The sequence below is a fragment of the Nerophis ophidion genome, linkage group LG17 (genome assembly GCF_033978795.1).
Source record: "Nerophis ophidion isolate RoL-2023_Sa linkage group LG17, RoL_Noph_v1.0, whole genome shotgun sequence".
NCBI classification, from domain to species: domain Eukaryota; kingdom Metazoa; phylum Chordata; class Actinopteri; order Syngnathiformes; family Syngnathidae; genus Nerophis; species Nerophis ophidion.
Window position 1 is genome coordinate 11,308,317 of NC_084627.1, and position 22,165 is coordinate 11,330,481.

Genomic DNA, 22,165 nt, shown 5'->3' on the forward strand with positions numbered 1-22,165 from the left:
TTAGATCCACTATGGACTGGACTCTCACTATTATGTTAGATCCACTATGGACTGGACTCTCATTATTATGTTAGATCCACTATGGACTGGACTCTCACTATTATGTTAGATCCACTATGGACTGGACTCTCACTATTATGTTAGATCCACTACGGACTGGACTCTCACTATTATGTTGGATCCACTATGGACTGGACTCTATTATGTTAGATCCACTATAGGCTGGACTCAATTATGTTGGATCCACTATGGACTGGACTCTCACTATTTTGTTAGATCCACTACGGACTGGACTCTCACTATTATGTTGGATCCACTATGGACTGGACTCTATTATGTTGGATTCACTGTGGCCTGGACTCCCACACTATTATGTTAGATTCAATATGGACTGGACTCTCACTATTATGTTAGATCCACTATGGACTGGACTCTCACTATTATGTTAGATCCACTGTGGCCTGGACTCTCACTATTATGTTAGATCCAATATGGACTGGACTCTCACTATTATGTTAGATCCACTATGGGCTGGACTCTCACTATTATGTTAGATCCACTATGGACTGGACTCTCACACTATTATGTTAGATCCACTATGGACTTGACTCTCACTATTATGTTAGATCCACTATGGACTGGACTCTTTCACTATTATGTTAGATCCACTATGGACTGGACTCTCACTATTATGTTAGATCCACTATGGACTGGACTCTCACTATTATGTTAGATCCACTATGGACTGGACTCTCACTATTATGTTAGATCCACTATGGACTGGACTCTCACTATTATGTTAGATCCACTATGGACTGGACTGTCACTATTATGTTAGATCCACTATGGACTGGACTCTCACTATTATGTTAGATCCACTATGGACTGGACTCTAACTATTATGTTAGATCCACTATGGACTGGACTCTCACTATTATGTTAGATCCACTATGGACTGGACTCTCACTATTATGTAAGATCCACTATGGACTGGACTCTCACTGTTATGTTAGATCCAATATAGACTGGACTCTATTATGTTAGATCCACTATGGACTGGACTCTCACTATTATGTTAGATCCACTATGGACTGGACTCTCACTATTATGTTAGATCCACTAAGGACTGGACTCCCACACTATTATGTTAGATCCACTATGGACTGGACTCTCACTATTATGTTCGATCCACTATGGACTGGACTGTCACTATTATGTTAGATCCACTATGGACTGGACTGTCACTATTATGTTAGATCCACTATGGACTGGACTCTCACTATTATGTTAGATCCACTATGGACTGGACTCTCACTATTATGTTAGATCCACTATGGACTGGACTCTCACTATTATGTTAGATCCACTATGGACTGGACTCTCACTATTATGTTAGATCCACTATGGACTGGACTCTCATTATTATGTTAGATCCACTATGGACTGGACTCTCACTATTATGTTAGATCCACTATGGACTGGACTCTCACTATTATGTTAGATCCACTATGGACTGGACTCTCACTATTATGCTAGATCCACTATGGACTGGACTCTCACTATTATGTTGGATCCACTATGGACTGGACTCTATTAGGTTAGATCCACTATAGGCTGGGCTCAATTATGTTGGATCCACTATGGACTGGACTCTCACTATTTTGTTAGATCCACTACGGACTGGACTCTCACTATTATGTTGGATCCACTATGGACTGGACTCTATTATGTTAGATCCACTATAGGCTGGACTCTATTATGTTGGATTCACTGTGGCCTGGACTCCCACACTATTATGTTAGATTCAATATGGACTGGACTCTCACTATTATGTTAGATCCACTATGGACTGGACTCTCACTATTATGTTAGATCCACTGTGGCCTGGACTCTCACTATTATGTTAGATCCAATATGGACTGGACTCTCACTATTATGTTAGATCCACTATGGGCTGGACTCTCACTATTATGTTAGATCCACTATGGACTGGACTCTCACACTATTATGTTAGATCCACTATGGACTTGACTCTCACTATTATGTTAGATCCAATATGGACTGGACTCTCACTATTATGTTAGATCCACTATGGACTGGACTCTTTCACTATTATGTTAGATCCACTATGGACTGGACTCTCACTATTATGTTAGATCCACTATGGACTGGACTCTCACTATTATGTTAGATCCACTATGGACTGGACTCTCACTATTATGTTAGATCCACTATGGACTGGACTCTCACTATTATGTTAGATCCACTATGGACTGGACTCTCACTATTATGTTAGATCCACTATGGACTGGACTCTCACTTTTATGTTAGATCCACTATGGACTGGACTCTCACTATTATGTTAGATCCACTATGGACTGGACTGTCACTATTATGTTAGATCCACTATGGACTGGACTCTCACTATTATGTTAGATCCACTATGGACTGGACTCTAACTATTATGTTAGATCCACTATGGACTGGACTCTCACTATTATGTTAGATCCACTATGGACTGGACTCTCACTATTATGTTAGATCCACTATGGACTGGACTCTAACTATTATGTTAGATCCACTATGGACTGGACTCTCACTATTATGTAAGATCCACTATGGACTGGACTCTCACTATTATGTTAGATCCACTATGGACTGGACTCTCACTATTATGTAAGATCCACTATGGACTGGACTCTCACTATTATGTTAGATCCACTATGGACTGGACTCTCACTATTATGTTAGATCCACTATGGACTGGACTCTCACTATTATGTTAGATCCACTATGAACTGGACTCTCACACTATTATGTTAGATCCACTATGGACTGGACTCTCGCTATTATGTTAGATCCAATATAGACTGGACTCTATTATGTTAGATCCACTATAGACTGGACTATCACTATTATGTTAGATCCACTATGGACTGGACTCTCACTATTATGTTAGATCCACTATGGACTGGACTCTCACTATTATGTTAGATCCACTATGGACTGGAATAACTATTATGTTAGATCCACTATGGACTGGAATAACTATTATGTTAGATCCACTATGGACTGGACTCTCACTATTATGTTAGATCCACTATGGACTGGACTCTCACTATTATGTTAGATCCACTATGGACTGGACTCTCACTATTATGTTGGATCCACTATGGACTGGACTCTCACGATTATGTTAGATCCACTATGGACTGGACTCTCACTATTATGTTAGATCCACTATGGACTGGAATAACTATTATGTTAGATCCACTATGGACTGGACTCTCACTATTATGTTAGATCCACTATGGACTGGACTCTCACTATTATGTTAGATCCACTATGGACTGGACTCTCACTATTATGTTAGATCCACTATGGACTGGACTCACACTATTATGTTAGATCCACTATGGACTGGACTCTCACTATTATGTTAGATCCACTATGGACTGGACTCTCACTATTATGTTAGATCCACTATGGACTGGACTCTCACTATTATGTTGGATCCACTATGGACTGGACTCTCACTATTATGTTAGATCCACTATGGACTGGACTCTCGCTATTATGTTAGATCCACTATGGACTGGACTCTCACTATTATGTTAGATCCACTATGGACTGGACTAACTATGATGTTAGATCCACTATGGACTGGACTGTCACACTATTATGTTAGATCCACTATGGACTGGACTCTCACTATTATGTTAGATCCACTATGGACTGGACTCTCACTATTATGTTAGATCCACTATGGACTGGACTCTCACTATTATGTTAGATCCACTATGGACTGGACTCTCGCTATTATGTTAGATCCACTATGGACTGGACTCTCACTATTATGTTAGATCCACTATGGACTGGACTAACTATGATGTTAGATCCACTATGGACTGGACTCTCACACTATTATGTTAGATCCACTATGGACTGGACTCTCACTATTATGTTAGATCCACTATGGACTGGAATAACTATTATGTTAGATCCACTATGGACTGGAATAACTATTATGTTAGATCCACTATGGACTGGACTCTCACTATTATGTTAGATCCACTATGGACTGGACTCTCACTATTATGTTAGATCCACTATGGACTGGACTCTCACTATTATGTTGGATCCACTATGGACTGGACTCTCACGATTATGTTAGATCCACTATGGACTGGACTCTCACTATTATGTTAGATCCACTATGGACTGGAATAACTATTATGTTAGATCCACTATGGACTGGACTCTCACTATTATGTTAGATCCACTATGGACTGGACTCTCACTATTATGTTAGATCCACTATGGACTGGACTCTCACTATTATGTTAGATCCACTATGGACTGGACTCACACTATTATGTTAGATCCACTATGGACTGGACTCACACTATTACATTACATCCACTATGGACTTGACTCTCACACTATTATGTTGGATCCACTATGGACTGGACTCTCGCTATTATGTTAGATCCACTATGGCCTGGACTCTCACTATTATGTTAGATCCACTATGGACTGGACTCTCACTATTATGTTAGATCCACCATGGACTGGACTCTCACTATTATGTTAGATCCACTACTCTATGGGTCCAACACAGACTAATGGACCAGTTCGAAGTTAGCTTCTGTCGGGAGGGATAAACAATAGTTTAGATGTAATGGATATAATGATTGAATACGATTCATATAATGCGTAATGTTAATAATTTTGTATTTGAGTATACAGTAAGTGTATTTATTTAACACTATAAAACTGGAATTTGAATGTGGAATATGAAACGATTAATATTAAACGTCATGTGACGAAACACCTGGTGGTGTCTAACCAGCAGGGGGCAGCAGCGGCCGACACGCCGCTACAACTTCCGGGTGAAGCAGGTGACGGCTGGATGTTGTTGTCCGGCGGCTCAAGCTGATCTCTTGCTTCTCCCACGGCCGCAACTCTCGCTGACCCCCGCCATGGCCTCCAGGCGACCGGACAGCTTTGACGGGCTCCTCTACCGCGGCCGAGATGAGCCAAACTACGGCGCGGGATACCCGCTGCGCAGCGCCGGCGGCCAAGGGGAGGCGTACCATCACCAGTGGGTCACCACGCCGCCCGACATCCCCGGCAGCCGCAACCTGCAGACGGGCGAGCGGACGCCGCTGTACGACGAGCCGCCCGGGGAGTCCACGGGTCCGGGAGGCCCTCGCGAGTGGGACGCGGCGCAGGCTGGCGGGCCGCCGGCTGGTGAGGCTGCTAGCTTCCATGCTAATTCCTGTCATAACTAGCGGTGTTGGTTTTTATTGAGCTAAGTGTGTCATTACATCTTTTAGGTGTAGTATTTTTACTTTATTTCTTTAATTTGTTTCGAACGTGAACACCCTCACAGCATAATACATCACACAATTTCAAATAATATCACTTGACATCATGTCCTAAAACAGGGGTCTCAGACACGCGGCCCGTGGGCCAATTGCGGCCCGCGAGACGTTTTTTGGCGGCCCCCACCTTAATATGAAAGTTTGACATTAGCGCGGCCCGCGAGTTTTATATAATAATAATAATAATAATAATAATAATAATCAATCAATCAATCAATGTTTACTTATATAGCCCTAAATCACTAGTGTCTCAAAGGGCTGCACAAACCACCACGACATCCTCGGTAGGCCCACATAAGGGCAAGGAAAACTCACACCCAGTGGGACATCGGTGACAATAATGATCCAGTGGGACGTCTGTGACAATAATGATTATGAGAACCTTAGAGAGGAGGAAAGCAATGGATGTCGAGCGGGTCTAACATGATACTGTGAAAGTTCAATCCACAATGGATCCAACACAGTCGCGAGAGTCCAGTCCAAAGCGGGTCCAACTCAGCAGCGAGAGTCCCGTTCACAGCGGAGCCAGCAGGAAACCATCCCAAGCGGAGGCGGATCAGCAGCGCAGAGATGTCGAGGCGGATCAGCAGCGCAGAGATGTCCCCAGCCGATACACAGGCAAGCAGTACATGGCCACCGGATCGGACCGGACCCCCTCCACAGGGGAGAGTGGGACATAGAAGAAAAAGAAAAGAAACAGCAGATCAACTGGTCTAAAAAGGGAGTCTATTTAAAGGCTACAGTATACAAATGAGTTTTAAGGTAACGGCAGCGACTTTGATGTCCATAGGTGGGAAGCGAACCTGCAACCCTCAGGTTTCTGGTACGGCCGCTCTACCCACTACGCCATGCCGCCCCTATGAATGGCGCTTGACGGTGTTGTGTTATTTGGGTCCAATGTGGCTCTTTCAACGTTTTGGGTTGCCTACCCCTGCATTAGTGGAAAAGCGGCAAATGAGTGAAAGCGACAGAAGACGAGGGTTTTCTTACGTGCCCGGCTGCAGTCACACTGCGACATCTGTCCATGAAAGTTTGACTTTAGTGAGGCCTGTGAGTTTTATATAATAATAATAATAATGGATTTAGATTTATACCGCGCTTTTCTATTGTTATATACTCCAAGCGCTCACAGAGAAATGGGAACCCATCATTCATTCACACCTGGTGGTGGTAAGCTACATCTGTAGCCACAGCTGCCCTGGGGTAGACTGACGGAAGCGTGGCTGACAGTTTGCGCCTACGGCCCCTCTGACCACCACCAATCATTCATTCACCGGTGTGAGCGGCAAAGGGTGAAGTGTCCTGCCCAAGGACACAACGGCAGCGACTTTGATGTCCATAGGTGGGAAGCGAACCTGCAACCCTTAGGTTTCTGGCACGGCCGCTCTACCCACTACGCCATGCCGCCCCTATGAATGGCGCTTGACAGTGTTGTGTTATTTGGGTCCAATGTGGCTCTTTCAACGTTCTGGGTTGCCTACCCCTGCATTAGTGGAAAAGCGGCAAATGAGCGAAAGCGACAGGAGACGAGGGTTTTCTTACGTGCCCGGCTGCAGTCACACTGCGACATCTGTCCATGAAAGTTTGACTTTAGTGCGGCCTGTGAGTTTTATATAATAATAATAATAATGGATTTAGATCGCGCTTTTCTATTGTTATATACTCAAAGCGCTCACAGAGAAGTGGGAACCCATCATTCATTCACACCTGGTGGTGGTAAGCTACATCTGTAGCCACAGCTGCCCTGGGGTAGACTGACGGAAGCGTGGCTGCCAGTTTAAGCCTACGGCCCCTCCGACCACCACCAGTCATTCATTCATCATTCATTCACCGGTGTGAGCGGCAAAGGGTGAAGTGTCCTGCCCAAGGACACAACGGCAGCGACTTTGATGTCCATAGGTGGGAAGCGAACCTGCAACCCTCAGGTTTCTGGCACGGCCGCTCTACCCACTACGCCATGCCGCCCCTATGAATGGCGCTTGACAGTGTTGTGTTATTTGGGTCCAATGTGGCTCTTTCAACGTTTTGGGTTGCCTACCCCTGCATTAGTGGAAAAGCGGCAAATAATGGGTTGTACTTGTATAGCGCTTTTCTACCTTCAAGGTACTCAAAGCGCTTCGACACTACTTCCACATTTACCCATTCACACACACATTCACACACTGATGGAGGGAGCTGCCATGCAAGGCGCCAACCAGCACCCATCAGGAGCAAGGGTGAAGTGTCTTGCTCAGGACACAACGGACGTGACGAGGTTGGTTCTAGGTGGGATTTGAACCAGTGACCCTCGGGTAGCGCACGGCTACTCTCCCACTGCGCCACGCTGTCCCTGAGCGAAAGCGACAGGAGACGAGGGTTTTCTTACGTGCCCGGCTGCAGTCACACTGCGACATCTGTCCATGAAAGTTTGACTTTAGTGCGGCCTGCGAGTTTTATATAATAATAATAATAATAATGGATTTAGATTTATATCGCGCTTTTCTATTGTTATATACTCCAAGCGCTCACAGAGAAGTGGGAACCCATCATTCATTCACACCTGGTGGTGGTAAGCTACATCTGTAGCCACAGCTGCCCTGGGGTAGACTGACGGAAGCGTGGCTGCCACTTTGCGCCTACGGCCCCTCCGACCACCACCAGTCATTCATTCATCATTCATTCACCGGTGTGAGCGGCAAAGGGTGAAGTGTCCTGCCCAAGGACACAACGGTGGGAAGCGAACCTGCAACCCTCAGGTTTCTGGCACGGCCGCTCTACCCACTACGCCATGCCGCCCCTATGAATGGCGCTTGACAGTGTTGTGTTATTTGGGTCCAATGTGGCTCTTTCAACGTTCTGGGTTGCCTACCCCTGCATTAGTGGAAAAGCGGCAAATGAACGAAAGCGACAGGAGACGAGGGTTTTCTTACGTGCCCGGCTGCAGTCACACTGCGACATCTGTCCGTCAGTAATAACAGTCCCTGATAACCTGGACCAATTCCATCCATCCATCCATTTTCTACCGCTTATTCCCTATCGCAGCTACAATCGGGCGGAAGGCGGGGTATTGTTTAATTTGCAATGCCTCACCCGATGAACACTACATGTTAGGGCTGCAAATCTTTGGGTGTCCCACGATTCGATTTAATCTCGAATCTTGGGGTCACGATTCGAAAATATATCGATTTTTTTCGATTCGATTCTCGATTCAAAAACGATATTTTTCTGATTCAAAACGATTCTGTATTCATTCAATACATAGGATTTCAGCAGGATCCACCCCAGTCTGCTGACATGCTAGCAGAGTAGTAGATTTAAAAAAAAAAAAAAAAAGCTTTTATTATTGTAAAGGACAATGTTTTATAAACTGATTGGAATAATGAAGTGAATTATATTTATATAGCGATTTTCTCACGTGACTCAAAGCGCTTTACATTGTGACACCCAATATCTAAGTTACATTTAAACCAGTGTGGGTGGCACTGGGAGCAGGTGGGTAAAGTGTCTTGCCCAAGGACACAACGGCAGTGACTAGGATGGCACAAGCAGGAATCGAACCTGCAACCCTCAAGTTGCTGGCACGGCCACTCTACCAACCGAGCTATGCCGTATGTTGTAACTATTAAACGAACCAAAAATATGACTTACAGTATTTCCTTGAATTGCCGACGGGGCGCTAATTCATTTAAAACCTCTTCTCACTCCTGCGCTTACCAAAGGCATGCGGTAAAAGTAAGCATGTGCTAATTATTTTAAAACATCTTCTCACTTTGGCACTTACCAAAGGTATGCAGTAAAAATTTGAGTGTGATGTAAGCTTGGACCTTAGATCCTACTGAAAATCTCTTAATCCTCTTCCCTTTATGCGATTTCAAAGTACCGGTATTGAAATCAGTCTCCTCCATTTTGAAAAAGACGACAGGGGAAGTGTCACTTGTGATGTCACGAGTTTGACCCGGCGGTAATACTAAGCATGCGCTAATTGTTTTGTGAAGCGAGTTTGACCCGGCAGTAAATCAAGGAAATACGGTAATTGTGTGATTACATCTTTTAGGTGTAGTATTAATGAGTATTTTTACTTTATTTATTTTTGTCTTTAGTTTATTTCAAACGTGAACATTCTTACAGCATCATACAGGGGTGTCCAAAGTGCGGCCCCGGGGGCCATTTGCGGCCCGCAGCTATTAGTTTACCGGCCCGCCACACATTCTGCAAAAATTGCAAAATTGATATTATTGCAAAAATTAAAAAAATAAAACATTGAATTTTCCTTTTTTCTTTATTTTCTTTTTTTTTTTTCAATTGCTCCCAAAAAAAAAGGACAAAAAAATCGATGTTATAATGAATTATTACTTAAAAATTATCACTTTAAAATGTTTTATGTGGAAAAAATATTGCATATGTTGTGTGGTTGCCGTATAGAAACATCAAAGTTTTGACAAAAGACCATAAAACAAAATAATAGTTGAAACATAAAATCGACAGATATATCGAAAGTTGATCTGGAAGTTTAAGTGTTAAGAGTTTTAAAATAAAACTAATAAAAATGCATGACTTTGTGAGTGGGGAACCTTTTGGATCTCAAATAAATTTAGTAGGATTTTATGTAACTTTTCACTGTGATTACTCAAAACTATTAAATAATTAAAATCAATGGTGTCCTGCATTATTGATCTTTGAGGGCTTTAATTGCTAAATAAAGGAACTCTCCTGAAGGAATCAATAAAGTACTATCTATCTATCCATCCATCTAAATACTGCATATTTCCGTTTTTCTATAAAAAAAAACAAAGTTGTCTTTGACAGAAAAGGCATAAAACCTTATTTGTTTTACTTTATATCAACCTCAAGTTGATATACAGATTTACTGTAAGCATTAAATAAAAAATAATAATTTGACTTATTTTTTAACATTTTAGTGACTGAGACCCTCTATGCTCCCCAGGAGCCCTAAGGATTAAAAAAAAAATCCATATAGTTTGTTATGGTTTGAAAATGAAAAAGATCAAAATGGCCCCCGCATGTTTATATTTTTACGTGTGCGGCCCTCTGTGGAAAAAGTTTGGACACCCCTGACATAATACATCACACAATTTCATATAATTTCACTTTACATCATGTCCTAAAAGGAATAGGAAGAAAAAAGCTTATTTCACTTAATGTACCCCCCTTACCCACTTCAGAGCATTTAAGAATTAATACATTCATTTACTGACTTTTTTTAATAGTAAAATAACATCCGTGAATTAGTAATACAACAGTTTTTTAATATATAGTTAATCTATGTATCTTCTTCCACTTATCCGAGGTTGGGTCGCGGGGGCAGCAGCCTAAGGAGGGAAGCCCAGACTTTTTGTTGCAGTAATGACTATTATGCCATACTCGCCAACCTGGAGACCTCAGAATTAGGGAAGGCCCGCTGGGGGTGTGGCCTGGGAACGCCTCGGGATCCCCCGGGAGGAACTGGATGAAGTGGCTGGGGAGAGGGGAAGTCTGGGCTTCCCTGCTTAGGGTGCTGCCCCCGCAACCCAACCTTGGATAAGTGGAAGAAAATAGATGGATGGATAATAATGATAATAATAATAATATATTTTATTTGTAAAAAAAAAAACACTCTAAGTGCTACAGTGTATTAAAAAAAAAAGATAATAAAAATAAAAAAATAGAACAGCCTAATAGCTAGAACTAGTATGCATATATCTAAAAAAAAAAAAAAAGTTTTTTTAAAGGAAAAAAAGAAGGGTTTTTAAGCCTTTTTTAAAAGCCTCCACAGTCTGTAGTGCCCTCATGGGGTCAGGGTGAGCGTTCCACAGACTTGCTGGATAGTTTGCTTGCAATTTAGTTGTACAATGTACAATAAAGATAAATTCCATTCTATCCATCCATCCATCTTCTTCCGCTTATTCGAGGTCAGATCGCGGGGGCAGCAGCCTAAGCAGGGAAGCCTAGACTTCCTTCTCCCCAGCCACTTCGCCCAGCTCCTCCGGGGGGATCCCGAGGCGTTCCCAGGCCAGCCGCGAGGAATGGTCTTCCCAACGTGTCCTGGGTCTTCCTCCTACCGGTTGGACGTGCCCTAAACACCTCCCTAGGGAGGCGTTCAGGTGGCATCCTGACCAGATGCCCGAACCACCTCATCTGGCTCCTCTCGATATAATTAAGTCAGTCATTATTGAGGCCAAAGCTGTTTTGTTTACATGCTTTTTCTATTTCTCTTTGCTATTTGGGCTTATTGGGCCCTAAGTAGATTAAAACTAAGAATCATCTTTTGATATGATGTACTTCAGTCCATAAGTACACAAACGTGTACTTCATGTTTAGTGACATCCTAATTCTTATGAGGGGAGCAGTAGCGGTGGCCACGCACGTGAATTGTTTTGGGTGATTTAGTTTGTATTGTATATTTTAATACTTAAATTGTGTGTCCAGTAAAGTCAACTGTGTTATATTCTGATAAATAATAAATATTCAACATGATGTGTCATTACAGAACAGCTGAATCGCTTCGCTGGTTTTGGGATCGGCCTCGTCAGGTAAACCGCTGACCATGTAATATGTTGATGTTGGGAAGTATTGAACACGGGACGTATTGATCATAGGTAGTTAGAGTAGTCCAAAAGTGTATTTAAGTAAGAGTACCATCACTTTAGAGTCGGGCCATTTGCGACTCAGCCTTACCCAGACTCTAGCTCCATTGGTAAATTAAGTTTTACACCCCTGCTGGAGAGTAATTTGACTCAAATAAAAGTAAAAAGTACTCCTCTAAATCAGTCATTCTTAAATTGTGGTACGTGTACCACTAGTGGTACGTGGGTTCCGTCTAGTGGAACGCCAGATAATCACTGGAATAAAGTGCAGTGTTTTATTTTTCTCTATTCAAACACATATACTTGTGTATATACAAATATACTTGTTAAATGAAACTTCTGCGTTGTTTTTAATGAATACTTAGACCGATAAAGATACTGTATTTTACTTGGTGACAAAAAATCAGAGAACCACTGCTCTAAATAAATATTTGAGTAACTTCTCAGTGAAAAACTACTCAAGTATATATATATATATACTACTCAAGTATATATATATGTGTGTGTGTGTGTGTGTGTGTGTAAATATATATATATATATATATACACTCAAGTATATTTATATATATATGTATATATATATATATATATATATATGTGTGTGTGTGTGTGTGTGTATATATATACATATAATACTCAAGTATGTATGTATATATATATTTGTGTATGTGTATATGTACATATATATGTATATAATGTGTGTATATATGTATACAAAAATGTGTATATATGTATACACACAAGTATATGTATATATATACATACATGTGTGTGTGTGTGTGTGTGTGTGTATATATATATATATATATATATACACATATATATATATATATATATATATATATATATATATATATATATATATATATATATATGTATATATATATATATACATACATGTGTGTGTATGTATATATACCACTCAAGTATGTATGTATATATATATATATATATTTGTGTATGTATATATGTACATATATATGTATATAATGTGTGTATATATGTATACAAAAATGTGTATATATGTATACACACATATATATATACATACATGTGTGTGTGTGTGTGTGTGTATATATATATATATATATATATATGTATATATATACATACATTGTGTGTGTGTGTATATATACATACATATATGTATATATATATATATATATATATATACGTGTGTGTGTGTGTGTATATATATATATATATATTTGTGTATGTATATATGTACATATATATGTATAATGTGTGTATATATGTATACACACATATATATGTATATATATATACATACATATGTGTGTGTGTATGTATATATATACACATATATATGTATATATACATACATGTGTGTGTGTGTGTGTGTGTGATACTACTTAAGTATGTATGTATATATATATATATATTTGTGTATGTATATATGTACATATATATGTATATAATGTGTGTATATATGTATACAAAAATGTGTATATATGTATACACACATATGTATGTATGTATATATATATAGACATACATATATGTGTGTGTGTGTGTGTGTGTATATATATATACGCATATATATACATACATATATATGTATATATATATATGCATACATATGTGTGTGTGTGTGTATGTGTGTGTATATATATACATACATATATATATGTGTGTGTGTATGTGTGTGTATATATATATATATATATACATATATATATACACATATATACATACATTTTCTTGATTATTAAAAAAAAAAAAACGTTTAGAATCGAATGAATAAGATTTTAAGTTCATTGTTGTGCACTCCTCTTGATGATGTGATATTTGCATGGTGACCAATTGACAACATGTGGTGTTGGTCTCCAGTCTGTTCACAGAGAACGTCCTCACTCACCCCTGCGTGGTCTTCCGCAGACAGTGTCAGGTGACCCCGCCTCCCCGCCATTGTTGACCGCCACCACGTTGCCAGCCCACCAACCGCCTTTGTGCTTGTGTGCAGGTCAACTATCACGCTCGCTGCTACCACTTGACGCCGTTCAGCGCTCTCGCCGTCATGTACTCCATCAGCAAGTCGCAGGTCAGTGGTCACTCGGGGAGGGGCGTGGCCCGCGGTCACATGACGGTCACGCTGTGCGTGTCCACATCAGGGTCCCAGGGCGCTGTGGAAGGGGATGGGCAGCACCTTCATCGTGCACGGCGTCATGCTGGGAGCGGAGGGCATCATCAGCGAGGTCACGCCGTTGCCACGGTAACCATGAGAGCCAGGTTGGTGGTAGCGCGGGGGCGTGGCTTTAACCGGTGCGTTTGTGGCCGCAGGGATATTCCTCATCGTTGGAGCGCCAAGCAGCTGGTGGCTCACTTCCTGCTCAAAGGGTGAGTTGTTTTTCTTCTACCGGCGTGACACCCGATAACGCCGTAACTTCCTGTCGGCAGCTTGACCGCGGTGGTTGCACTTCCGTTCTACTGCTCCAGCCTCATTGAGACCGTGCAGGTGATCGATTGATTCATTGACGATTAATCGATGTCACCGCTAACCGTCACGTCGTTGTGCTGCAGAGCGAGATCGTGCGAGACGACTCGTCATCGGGTCTGCTGGATTGCATGCGTGAAGGTCTGGCGCGCCTGCTGGGTGTTGGCGCGCCTCACAGTCGCCGCCTACTTCCCCTCAGCTGTCTGATACTTCCTGCCCTCGCACACGCCGTCCTGCGCTACGCTCTCGCCTCCTCCGTGCAGCGCGTGGCGCTCTGGCTACACAATCGCAACAAGAAGGGGCACCAAGGCCCGACGGACCCGATTGAAGCTCACTTCCCCGAGCTGGCGGCGGCGTGGCTGGGATCGCTGGTGGCGGACGTGGTGATGTTCCCGCTGGAGACGGCGCTGCACCGTCTCAGCCTGCAGGGCACCCGTACCATCATCGACGCCACCGACGGGGTGATGGCGGAGGGAAACGGCGGCAGCCCGCTGGTGCTGCCCGTCAACACGCAGTACGACGGCTTCGCCGACTGTCTCCACGCCATCCGTCGCAAAGAAGGCTGGCCGGGCTTTTACCGCGGCTTCGGCGCACTGGTGGCGCAGTTTGCGCTGCACGGCGTCTTGCTCGCCGCCGCGCGGACGATTCTCAGGCTGCTGCTGCTGGAGGGTAAAGTCAGCTAGAGGCGTCGCCACGGAGACGCGACGTCTTGGGCCTCTCACCGTCACCGTGGCAACAATATTATATCACACACATCGCTATCTTATTTTAGCTTAGCACAAAATACATGATGTCAGTCCCTGTCTGTGTGTATGCATGAAGCCAAGAAACTTGTTAAGTTGAGGATTTTCTGATCAAATTATAGTGTATTTCTTGTCAATATCCAATAAAAGACATTTCATCCTGATTTTGTTTGCAGCTTTACTGCTTATATAAAAAAAAAACTGTATAAACTACAAGTCAAGCGGAGGTTGGCGTTTTTGTGAAAGCAGAACCTTTGTGTCGGTATTTGTGGTTTGCACACATTTTGTTTGTAGTGTAACCTATTTGTATGGACTTTTTTGTTTGTGTGTGTGAGGCTCTGTATTTTTAGGTGTTACAGGTTAATACGCTTTTTGTTTTAACTGCCTGTGTTGCGTTTGCACTTGTCCTGTTATTGTGTTGAAACAAGGATGTTTCTTTTTATAGGAAGGGAGGTATGTAACCTGTTTTTATGGACTTGCCTCTTTGTGATATTAAGTTCCTGTTATACCGGTAAGCTGTTTTGCAGTACATGCCTTGAGCTCTTATTTTGAAGGCGCTAAGAGCGGAAGTGGTGATACGTTGTGGTGGAGCGGAGTTTAAAAACAAACGAAATAAAAAAAATTGAAAATCAATTTTACCTTTGCAGCCTTATTACTCTATTGGCTAAGTTTTATATGCATAGATGTGAGTTTCTCAATACCCGACCTGTCTTTTGTGCCTTTAAAAAAGATTTAGAATTGTACATTAAAACGCTCTCTACCTTTAACAACAAAAAAGCTGTGAAACCGATGATGCTGTGTTCCAAATTTAAGTTTTCTATTGAAATTCAGTGAGCCTTTGCACTTTGTTTATATCAGGGGTAGGGAACCTATGGCTCTAGAGCCAGATGTGGCTCTTTTGACAACTGCATCTGGCTCTCAGATAAATCTTAGCTGACATTGCTTAACATGGTAAGTAATGAATAATTCCGCTGGTAATCACGATGTTAAAAATAACCTTCAAAATATAAAACATTCTCATGCATTTTAATCCATCCATCCAGTTTCTACTGCACCTGTTCAAGAAGTCGCATTAATATGTAGAGAAGTATTTTATTTATGGCTTGTTCACTTCAGAATAACAATGTTATTAAAAAGAATAACAGGCTTATTATACTAAAAATATGTTGGTTTTACTTAAAAAATGCACGCATTTAGTTGTATTCAGTCTTAAAAAAAAATATTATATGGCTCCCACGGAAATACCTTTTCAAATATTTGGCTTGTACGGCTCTCCTAGCCAAATGTGTGTGTGTGTGTATATATATATATATATATATATATATATGTCTTGATTAGATTATCCAGAGAATAGTGCTCCATACCGTGGTAGAGCGCAATATGTGTGTGTGGGAAAAATCACAAGACTACTTCATCTCTACAGAACTGTTTCATGAGGGGTTCCCTCAATCATCAGGAGATTTTAATTTTTCCCACACATACACACACATATATATATATATATATATATATATATATATATATATATATATATTTATATATATATATATATTAGGGGTGTGGGAAAAAATTGATTCAAATACGAACCGTGATTCTCAATCCAACAAAACAATACACAGCAATACCATAACAATGCAATCCAATTCCAAAACCAAACCTGACCCAGCAACACTCAGAACTGCAATAAACAGAACAATTGAGAGGAGACACAAACACCACACAGAACAAACCAAAAGTAGTGAAACAAAAATGAATATTATCAACAACAGTATCAATATTAGTTATAATTTCAGCATAGCAGTGATTAAAAATCCCTCATTGACATTATCATTAGACATTTATAAAAATAATAAAAAAGAATTATTTACACTTGCATCGCATCTCATAAGCTTGACAACACACTGTGTCCAATGTTTTCACAAAAATAAAATAAGTCATATTTTTGGTTCGTTTAATAGTTAAAACAAATTTACATTATTGCAATCAGTTGATAAAACATTGTCCTTTACAATTATAAAAGCTTTTTTTTTTTTTTAAATCTACTACTCTGCTTGCATTGCAGCAGACTGGGGTAGATCCTGCTGAAATCCTATGTATTGAATGAATAAATAATTGTAAAAATATCATTTTTGAATCGAGAATCGCGTTGAATCGAAAAAATTCGATATAAAATCCAATCGCGACCCCAGGAATCGATATTGAATCGAATCGTGGGACACCCAAAGATTTGCAGCCCTAATATATATATATATATATATATATATATATATATATATATATATATATATATATATATATATATATATATATATTTATATATCTATATCTATATGTATATATATATATATATATATATATATATATATATATATATATATATATATATATATATATATATATATATATATATATAAATAGAATACAAATATATATATTTGTATTCTATTTTAGTTACTTTGAATTTACAACCCCCTGGCGCTGTTTTGTATTGTTTAAATACTATTTTTGTATTTATTTTGATTACTGTTTCTCGTCTGTTTGTAGATGTTGAAATATATAAACAAAAGTAAAAAAAAATAATAATAATATTACAAGTCAAGCGGAGGTGGTTGTTTTTTTGTGAAAGCGGAACCTTTGTGTCGGTGTTCGTGGTCTCCACACGGACACTTCCTCCCCGCGCAGTTCATTCCTGTTCCCTCGCTCATCGGCTTTCGTAGCGGACTATTCATGAAAACTCCAGCTAACTAAATCCAACTTTGCCAATTTCTGCTCCTGCAGATTTTATATTTTGACGTTGATGGCGGGAGGCGGCAGCTCTTTGTTCTCCGGCTTCCGGGTTTTGGGACTGTACTGCAATCATGTTCCACACGTGCTTCGCTACCATCAAAAACACCGCGAGTTCTACGTGGTGACCTCCGTGGGCAAATGTTTGCACACATACAACGTAAGAAAGTCTGTCAAAGTTGTCTTTTTTTAAAGGCCTACTGAAATGAGATGTTCTTTTTTAAACGGGGATAGCAGGTCCATTCTATGTGTCATACTTGATCATTTCGCCATATTGCCATATTTTTGCTGAAAGGATTTAGTAGAGAACATCGACGATAAAGTTTGCCACTTTTGGTCGCTGATAAAAAAAGCCTTGCCTGTACCCGAAGTAGCAGACGATGTGCGCGTGACGTCACGGGTTGTGGAGCTCCTCACATCTGAACATTTTTTACAATCATGGCCACCAGCAGCGAGAGCGATTCGGACCAAGAAAGCGACGATTTCTCCATTAATTTGAGCGAGGATGAAAGATTTGTGGATGAGGAAATTTAGAGTCAAGGACTAGAAAAAGGAAAAAAAGGCGACGGCTCCAGATGTTATTAGACACATTTACTAGGATAATTCTGGAAAATCCCTTATATGCTTCTTGTGTTAAGGGACGGCGTGGCGCAGTGGGAGAGTGGCCGTGCGCAACCCGAGGGTCACTGGTTCAAATCCCACCTAGAACCAACCTCGTCACATCCGTTGTGTCCTGAGCAAGACACTTCACCCTTGCTCCTGATGGGTGCTGGTTGGCGCCTTGCATGGCAGCTCCCTCCATCAGTGTGTGAATGTGTGTGTGAATGGGTAAATGTGGTAGTGTCAAAGCGCTTTGAGTACCTTGAAGGTAGAAAAGCGCTATACAAGTACAACTCATTTATTTATTTACTAGTGTTTTAGTGAGATTATAAAGTCATACCTGAAAGTCGGAGGGCTGCGGTGAACGCCAGTGTCTCTGAGAGAAGCCAATGGAGGAGCTGTCACGGCAAATTTCTTCCCCCCTACAAAAACCTTCCCCCCGGAACAAATTTGTCGTGACAGCCCCTCTAATGCCTGAAGGACCCCAATGAGGGCGTGACAATACCAAGTATATGACTCTTAAGGGTTACAGCTGCAAAATCAGCGAAGCAAAAATAGCTTGAAAGGTTAGCATGCTGGAATGCTATTATTTTTTCCTCACCATTAAGGATTACAGCTGCAAAATTATCGAAGCAAAAATAGCTTTAAAAGTTAGCATGCTGGAATGCTAATATTTTTTCCTCACCGTTAAGGGTTACAGCTGCAAAATTAGCGAAGCAAAAATAGCTTGAAAGGTTAGCATGCTGGAATTCTAATATTTTTTTCCTCACCGTTATTTTTCACCAATGACAATCAGCCAATTATAATGCTTTTAAAACAGGCAGTTGTGCGGGCTGCTTTAAGGTCCTTCCACCCTCATTGTGGTCCTTCAAGTATTAGATAGGCTGTCACGCCAAATTTCTTCCGGGGGGAAGGTTTTTGTAGGGGGGAAGAAATTTGGCGTGACAGCTCCTCACATCCTCACATTGTTTACAATCATAGCCTCTAGCAGCTAGAGCTTTCCGTACCGAGAAAGCGACAACTTCCCCATTAATTTGAGCAAGGATGAAAGATTCACGGATGAGGAAATTTAGAGTTAAGGACTAGAAAAAGGAAAAAAACGTGACGGCTCCAGATGTTATTAGACACATTTACTAGGATAATTATGTCAAATCCCTTATATGCTTATTGTGTTACTAGTGTTTTATTGAGATTATAAAGTCATACCTGAAAGTCGGAGGGCTGCGGTGAACGCCAGTGTCTCTGAGAGAAGCCAATGGAGGAGCTGTTACGCCAAATTTCTTCCCCCCTACAAAAACCTTCCCCCCGGAACAAATTTGTCGTGACAGCCCCTCTAATGCCTGAAGGACCCCAATGAGGGCGTGACAATACCAAGTTATATGACTCTTAAGGGTTACAGCTGCAAAATCAGCGAAGCAAAAATAGCTTGAAAGGTTAGCATGCTGAAATTCTAATATTTTTTTCCTCACCATTATTTTTCACCAATGACAATCAGCCAATTATAATGCTTTTAAAACAGGCAGTTGTGTGGGCTGCTTTAAGGTCCTTCCACCCTCATTGTGGTCCTTCAAGTATTAGATGGGCTGTCACGCCAAATTTCTTCCGGGGGGAAGGTTTTTGTAGGGGGAAGAAATTTGGCGTGACATCTCCTCACATCCTTACATTGTTTATAATCATGGCCACCAGCAGCGAGAGCCATTCAGACCGAGAAAGCGACGATTTCCCCATTAATTTGAGCGAGGATGAAAGATTTGTGGATGAGGAAAGTTAGAGTGAAGCACTAAAAAAAAATAAGGAAAGGTGACTCCGGCAGTGGGAGTGATTCAGTTGTTATTAGACACATTTACTAGGATAACTCTGGAAAATCCCTTATCTGCTATTGTGTTACTAGTGTTTTAGTGAGATTATAAAGTCATACCTGAAAGTCGGAGGGCTGCGGTGAATGCCATTGTCTCTGAGAGGAGCCAAGATAACAGCTGCCTTTTTGACAGCTGCAGGATGATGTCGCATAATGCACTCAAGTCTCCGGTAAGAGCCGACTTAATGTCACAATTGGTTGGCATGTGGTAGAGAAACATGTTCGCTTGACCGCTCTGTGTTAAAGCTTCACAACAAACAAAGAAACACTCCTCACATCTTCACATTGTTTATAATCATAGCCACCAGCAGCAAGAGCAATTTGGACCGAGAAAGCAACGATTTCCCCAGTAATGTGAGCGAGAATGAAAGATTCGTGGATGAGAAAAGTTAGAGTGAAGCACTAAAAAAAAAAAAAAAAGGCGACGGCTCCATGCGGCGGCAGTGGGAGCGATTCAGATGTTATTAGACACATTTACTAGGATAATTCTGGAAAATCCCTTATCTGCTTATTGTGTTAATAGTGTTTTAGTGAGATTATAAAATCATACCTGAAAGTAGGAAAGCTGCGATGAACGCCAGTGTCTCTGAGAGAAGCCAATGGAGGTGCCAAGATCACAGCTGCCTTTTTAACAGCTGCAGGAGGAGGTCGCATAATCCACTCAAGTCTCCGGTAGGAACCAACTTAATATCACAATTGGTTGACATGTGGTAGAGAAACATGTTCGCTTGACTGCTCTGTGTTAAAGCTTCACAACAAACAAAGAAACACCGGCTGTGTTTCAGTTGCTAAAGGCAGATGCATTTCACCGCTTTCCACCAACAGCATTCTTCTTTGACGTCTCCATTATTAATTGAACAAATTGCAAAAGATTCAGCAACACAGATGTCCAAGATACTGTGTAATTATGCGATGAAAAGAGACGACTTTTAGCCGTGTGAGGTCACAAGCACGCGTCAACATAAGCGTCATCATTCCGCAACGTTTTCAACAGGACACCTCGCGCAAAATTTAAAGGCCTACTGAAAGCCACTACTAGCCACCACGCAGTCTGATAGTTTATATATCAATGATGAAATATTAACATTGCAACACATGCCAATACGGCCTTTTTAGTTTACTAAATTGCAATTTTAAATTTCCCGCGAAGTGTCGTGTTGAAAACGTCGCGTATGATGACGCGTGCGTTTGACATCTCGAGTTGTAGCGGACATTATTTTCCAGCCTGATCCAAGCTATAATTAGTCTGCTTTAATCGCATAATTACACAGTATTCTGGACATCTGTGTTGCTGAATCTTTTGCAATTTGTTCAATTAATAATGGAGACGTCAAAGAAGAAAGATGTAGGTGGGAAGCGGTGTGTTGTAGCCGCCTTTAGCAACACAAACACAGCCGGTGTTTCCTTGTTTGCATTCCCGGAGGTGAAGCTTTACTATGGATCAGAGCGGTCAAGCGAACAAGGATCCCGACCACATGTCAACCGGCAGGTTTCGGTGAGAAAATTGTGGTATAAAGTCGCCTCTTACCGGAGATCAGCGGAGCTTGTGCCGTCCATGCAGCTGCGTGACTTCCCTCAGAGACACTGGCGTCAAGACACCCGTGGCCACACCCCTCCGACTTCAGGTACTATTTATCCATCCATCCATCCATTTTCTACCGCTTATTCCCTTTCGGGGTCACGGGGGGCGCTGTCGCCTATCTCAGCTACAATCGGGCGGAAGGCGGGGTACACCCTGGACAAGTCGCCACCTCATCGCAGGGCCAACACAGATA

At 41.4% G+C, this 22,165-nt stretch overlaps 2 protein-coding genes across 2 annotated transcripts in view; both read left to right on the forward strand.

Moving 5' to 3' along the window:
- The first annotated feature begins 4,861 nt into the window (after positions 1-4,861).
- slc25a46 (solute carrier family 25 member 46) lies at positions 4,862-15,312 on the forward strand. The gene is made up of 8 exons (XM_061876261.1): positions 4,862-5,253; positions 11,854-11,896; positions 13,802-13,859; positions 13,935-14,012; positions 14,083-14,183; positions 14,252-14,308; positions 14,369-14,426; positions 14,492-15,312. The coding sequence occupies exons 1-8, from the start codon at positions 4,983-4,985 to the stop codon at positions 15,086-15,088; spliced, it is 1,263 nt and encodes a 420-aa protein (XP_061732245.1). The 5' UTR covers positions 4,862-4,982; the 3' UTR covers positions 15,089-15,312.
- A 2,480-nt stretch (positions 15,313-17,792) lies between these two features.
- The window catches only part of wdr36 (WD repeat domain 36), a 13,763-nt gene continuing 9,390 nt past the window's right edge, over positions 17,793-22,165 (forward strand). The window contains exon 1 of the mRNA XM_061876262.1: positions 17,793-18,092. Within this exon, the coding sequence (XP_061732246.1) occupies positions 17,946-18,092 (147 nt within the window). The 5' untranslated portion in view covers positions 17,793-17,945. The remainder of the gene's footprint in view (positions 18,093-22,165) is intronic.